Source organism: Hibiscus syriacus, unplaced genomic scaffold (genome assembly GCF_006381635.1).
Source record: "Hibiscus syriacus cultivar Baekdansim isolate YM2019G1 unplaced genomic scaffold, ASM638163v2 tig00111027_pilon, whole genome shotgun sequence".
In the NCBI taxonomy this organism is placed as follows: Eukaryota; Viridiplantae; Streptophyta; class Magnoliopsida; order Malvales; family Malvaceae; genus Hibiscus; species Hibiscus syriacus.
In genome coordinates, this window is record NW_024062960.1 from 3953642 (window position 1) to 3959641 (window position 6000).

The 6000-nt window shown below is 34.5% G+C and overlaps 1 protein-coding gene across 1 annotated transcript; it reads right to left on the minus strand.

The window, feature by feature from the left end:
- Positions 1 to 3148: 3148 nt before the first annotated feature.
- LOC120150786 lies at positions 3149 to 5645 on the minus strand. The gene is made up of 4 exons (XM_039163408.1): positions 5177 to 5645; positions 4495 to 4673; positions 3757 to 4102; positions 3149 to 3557 (listed from the first exon to the last, which is right to left on the minus strand). Exons 1-4 carry the CDS (start codon positions 5591 to 5593, stop codon positions 3477 to 3479), a joined length of 1023 nt encoding a protein of 340 aa, XP_039019339.1. The 5' UTR covers positions 5594 to 5645; the 3' UTR covers positions 3149 to 3476.
- Between the last annotated feature and the right edge of the window lie 355 nt (positions 5646 to 6000).

The window sequence follows — 6000 nt, forward strand, 5'->3', positions numbered from 1 at the left end:
ACTTAAAGGGTGTTTAAACCAACTAAATATAACTTTAAATTTTAGGATCAAAATATTGGTTTTTCAAATGTATATGCATTAAAATATTCCTTTGTATATTAGAGAGACTAACATAAACATACAAACTGATAATCAAAATATATTCAAACAAAATTTACTTATAATAAAACTTAAACTTCAAAAAAAAAAAAATAAGTACTCATCTGTACACAAATTTATGCCAGTGAAACTTGAATCTATATGCTACTGATGGATCTAAAGGAACATGATTGTGGGCAATTAATTGGTTGTTTTAAATGTAGCAGTTGTTGCAATAAAGAACCCTTTCATAGATGCCTGGCTTTTCATATTTACTGTGTCTTGCTATGATTCGTGAGCTTCAAACCCCGGAACATGCCGTGTTTGGTGACTTAAGGCCGTCAGCCCTAATTAAATCCGAATGCTTCAAAATATACATGACATATAACATTTACATTGTGACTGAAATAACTCTTAACCTATAACATTCAATATATCTTTATTTAACCCTACCCATAAATATAAGAATACACTTCAATTCATAGACGTGAACAAATAAATATAATTCGTATCGGACAAATACCCTAAACTTCGAATCCGTAACATATGATAGGTAGGTAAACGGAGCGGCCATTAGATGGGGAAGGCTTAATTTTACTTGGCCTCTGAATTTTTTCTGGATAAAGTACACAAATGGTCCCCTAACTATAGGGTGTTGCTTTGTTGAGTTCCCTAATTATTAAAATTATAAAATGATTCCCTGACTATAGGGTGTTACTTTATTGAATCTCGACTATTAAAAGTTACAAAATAGTCACCTAACTATTCATATGTTCAAAACTCATCCTTTTTAGTTAAAAAAACGTTGACTGTCTGAGTTGGATGTTAACATATTCACTAGAATATGATAAAATCTTATGACAAAATCGTTTGAGTTGTATTTTGTGGATCCATTCTATATTTACATTATGTCGTCGAGCTAGTACTTTAAATATTATGTCGTCAAGCCAATGCTTAAAATCAACAATGGTGCCAATAAATATCATTAAAACATGATTTTATCATATATAAATCAGTATGTTAACGTACAGTTCAGACGACAATCAGTTTTTTAATGGAAAAGGAAGTTTGGAACATATGAATAATCATGTGACCATTTTCTAACTTTTAATAGTTGAGAGACTCAACAAGCAAATCCCTATAATCGGGGACCATTTTCTAACTTTACCCTTTTTTTATTACTTAATGTCTAACCACGAGCAAAAAGCGTATTGGTTTACTTTATTTCCCGTGGTGAAATGTGCCACCTCTCTAATAGAAAATGGTTTATTTGATAGATGGGTTATAGTATTATTTACAGAGCACATGGCATATACTAAAGGTAACAAAGACATGTGGCGATTATCAAATTGACTTGGGGTGAAACAAAACCCTACGGAACAAATAAGTTTAGAAAGAAGCATAAGCAGTGGCAGTTGTTTGTGCATTAAATTTGAAAGATGGCAAGGGAGGGGACCACTGGCTTTATAGTTTTGAATCTTGTGACCACTGCCTTCATTGGTTTTCTCTAGCTTCAAACCCTATCACGTTTGGTTGGATATGCTGAGCCCTTTACCCTGTTTATCAGCTTAGCAATAACATCAAGTAATCAACAAAATGGATTAGAATTAAAATTAGTATGAAGTATGATTGATATTCAGGAGATTAATACGTGCATGAAATGTAAATCGAATGCATATGTATTTGAATAGTCATAATTTTTTATTAGATGCAACTTATGACATGTAAGACCATACGCAAATTAAGTCACCCGTTAATATTAATTGAACTTATAGAGTCATACATCAAAATTGAACAAGTAATAATTAGTTATTATTGAATTCAAATTAAATATGAAGAATTCTTTTTTGATAAATCTACCGTGAATACAAGGTATTATTGTTCAAAGACTTTCAATCATTTGACAATGAACACTCACACCCCTGCATACACGATGTTTGAATCTAGAACTTAAAGTGATAACAATAAGCCCCTTAATCTTTGAAGTCGCTAGGTTCTCACTAATATGAATTATTTCAATTCATAATAACACCATTGTTTTGGGGAAAAAAACTAGAACTAGTATTTCTATTGACGTTTTTGTTCATTGGAGTGTGAATACTTAAAGAGGATGGTCGTGATAGCATCTGAAGGTTTAACGTATCAGACTGTGAAGGTAATTTTCGTTTACCCTTCTTTTGATTTATATGAAATGCAAGTGATCTTTGACGGGTTTTGGGAGAAAAATAATTTCCGCTATGTTCATTCGATAAGATGGAAACACTTCTCAAAAAATAATTATCTGTCTAAGGAGCTAGGGTTTCATCAACTGCTGAGAGTATAGTGGCTGTGGAAATTGAAGTGGGGCTTGATGATGTTCTGGCAATCCATAAGTGAGACAAAAAAGCAGGCCAAATGAAGGTAGCTACTTATCAGTTAAAGGAATTAAAGATGGACATGAATTAGATACCAAGTACAGTGTTAAAGGTAACATTGTTTTCCTGTCTAGATCAGAGGGCATATCATTTCGAAGAAGCTGACACATTCAATTTGGCTGAAACCTTTATATAATAAGAACTGGACCATTGGAGGACCACCGAAGAGCCAAGACACAGTAAATCATGTAACTAAACCCAGACGATATAGTCTTAGCCATCAGCTATTTAGTGAGGTTGTTAAAGTCTCTCAAATCCCCCAACGCCTTAAAGTAGCTCTTGGATATAATTCGAAGACTAGTATTAACATTGATCATATTTAAATTTCAAGGTATTGGAACCCATTGAGCAGCCTCAGCGGTAAAAGAGAGTGTTGTTCTGTCTAGAGGTCCCGGATTATGCAGGGTGTGTACGTTGTCGATAGACTAAGAAAATATCTGAACATATATTACCTTGTAATCATCCCATCTCAAACTATTCAAAAACCTTCAGATATATATATATATATGCATAAGCAAGCACACAGTTCTATATAGATCAGAAAAGGGTAACATCATGACTCGAGTTTTATCTAGTTGTCTCTTCAAGAAACATGTTCTATTAACCTATAAAGTGCTTGATATAGTTGCAATGCATAAAGTTGTAAAGCATAAATGTAAAGGGAAATTTGTTCTTCAAATTACATGGCCAAATATGAGTGTATGTGCACAAAAATGTATACATACTGGAGGGTTAGTATGAATGTGATGTATGAAAGGGTAAATTCAGAAAATTTCCTATTACCTAATGGTAAGGTACGATCACCCCAGCAGGCAACTAAGAGAACCATCTACAAAAGCTTACAAGCAATTACAAGGTGTATGTTCGGACTACCGTGCCACAATCTCCAGACAATGTCGACGAAAAGGATAACCATGCCAAAAGGTCATGAGTTCCATGATCTTACCCTTTAACCGTAATGATAATCACGAGAGCACATTCATATCACTTTGTTTCCAGAACAATATCCTTGGCATCTAGCTCCACTAAGCTTTCTTTCCCAAATACTGTAAATCCCACAGTTGCCTGCAAGAAACATGTTTTCATTTTAAAAAGCTGTTTTAATTTGATAGACAAAGAAACAAGCATTCACCGTAATCACAAGAAAGGATGTTTTAGGTTATTAAGGCCATAAAAGCTTTTAGGTTCGCACCAAAAAGCATAAAAGCATGTTAGCCAATGTTTGATTTCATAACTTCACTTGTTCATTCTATGAATGTCATACCTTTCCGGTTTTGCGGTTTAATTTCTTAAGGCTGCCAACAAATTCAGCAAAATTCCCAGATGAAACTCGAACCTTTGAACCTGGGACAAGTAGCTTAGAATACTTTGCTCCATTTGCAGAACGCTTTTGAGTTTGTCGTTTAGGCTTAGAGTTCAAAACGGAGCTTGTAACACCATCGGAATCTACACTATAATCCAAATTCATTTTATCAAACATGAGAGCATTTTCTTCTTGTTGTTCCTTCTCAAATGCTTGATCAGCTTTTATTTGTTCTTCCTTGGCCTGCCTGAAGATTGCTTCCATGTCATCAACAGACACCGGCCTAGGTTTGTTTATTTGTCTTTTTCTGCAAACCATGCAAGACCACTTAGTTATATTAACTGAAAAACTGAAACGAATAAAATACTAAGAGTTAGTACTCTATTTTTGTAAAACATGTATACAAGTGTCCCTGTGTTTGTTCAGGTCTTAGTGTACTGTCTTTATAGTTTACACATCTTTGAAATCCTAAACATGCCTCCAAACAAGATAAGAAAGAATCATGAAACCAACAGTTTCAATTCGATCGAGTAATCTGAATCAACAACATCAGATGGTAAATCTGTCTCTCCAAATTACAGTTAGAAGTATGAAACAATGCCATCTTCATACCGCTCAACAGTATAGAACAAATTAAGTTATGATTAACCTATGGTTTTATAAAATTTAGCAAATTTTGACAAGAAAGGTAACACTCACGTATTTCCAACCTTTGAACCAACAAAACCGCCAACTCCGTCGACCTCCCTTATAAAGTCATGAATCTCTTTGTTCAAAACACATCTTAAGAAAACACACCCAGGGAATAAGGGCTTCGGTTTAACTGATATCGAGCCATTTTTCAATCTCTTCTTCTCCTGGACAGTTGGAGTATATATCTGAAGAAAACAAAAACTAATCACTGTAAGTATATTATATATGCATCAATATCTTAACCTTTACTATAATATCTTAACCAATAACGCCTAAAATGTCCTATGCAATTCTTCATTTGTACATACAAAGAAGTTCAATGGAGGAGAATACCAATGCCTATACCAAGTCCAAGCATAGCACTAATTTGCCGACGCAACACAATGTAACGGCCACGTTGTAGCATTTTTCAATGTCACCTCGACACCGCAACCACAATTTAGAAACTTAGTTATTTTTAGAAAATAAATCACCTATAAGCTCCACAACATCCTCAACTGCAATTTCGTGCTACGCTCCCAAGATTATGTTGTTGTGTCTTGGTCTCTTAGCAATATTTAGCACAAACAAAAATTGTAAAACGAATCATTGATATTGTTCTTTCAAACCTCAATTACGTTTCAGTTCAATCCTCAAATAAGTCCCAACGTATAAATCAAATGCTAGACAAACAAAACAGTGCATTTACCTTAAATTTGATGTCTGGGAAGTTCCTAGCGAGTAAGCGAGCCATGACCTCAGCTGTCTCGAGACCTCTAACACGGGCGACTCGAACCACCCACCATTGAGGACCCAAGAGAGACAAGTTATCAAGATTCAGCTCCTCCGTCCAGGAAGTGTATCTCTTCTTGGGCTTTTTAATGAGCCTCTCTTCGACTTCTTCTCTCCAGTTGTACCCTGATTTGCTCTCCCTTCTTTCGTTTCTTAGCTGCCTTCTCTCCCTCGCTGATAGCTGCTGTTGGACTTGAATGTCGGCCGAGTCAAGAGATGCAGAGATTGGTGAGAGTCGTGGAGTGTGTTTGGTTGTTGGGATTTTGTGGGAAATTGAGAGGAAAGGTTGTAGAGATAGAGAGCAAGGACTCCATAGAAGAAGGCCCTGCTTCATTTTTTCAAAGATTTTCTTCGAGCCAGGGATAATGTGGAAAGTTGGAGTTTTTCCGATAACGTTGGCGTGTAATTTGTTGTTTTGGGCCATTTTATATCCCTCTTGATGGGCCGACATGGCCCAATCATTTTTCACTTTAACAAAAATATTTTTTAATTGATTGATTTGATCTAATTAAATTATAACTGTTTTGATTATAACTTTTATTTAGGTGTTTAAAATTTTCTTTCAAAATAAGTATTTAATATTTTATTTGTTATAATTTTAAAGCTAATCTGTCAACATTTATTAAAAAAAGTATCGACATAAAATTTAAGGGTAAATTACAATGCTGGTCGCTTTTGTTTCATTTTTTTTAAATGTATGGTTACTCGATTTAAAAAAGTTATTTTGTAGTCATTTCATTT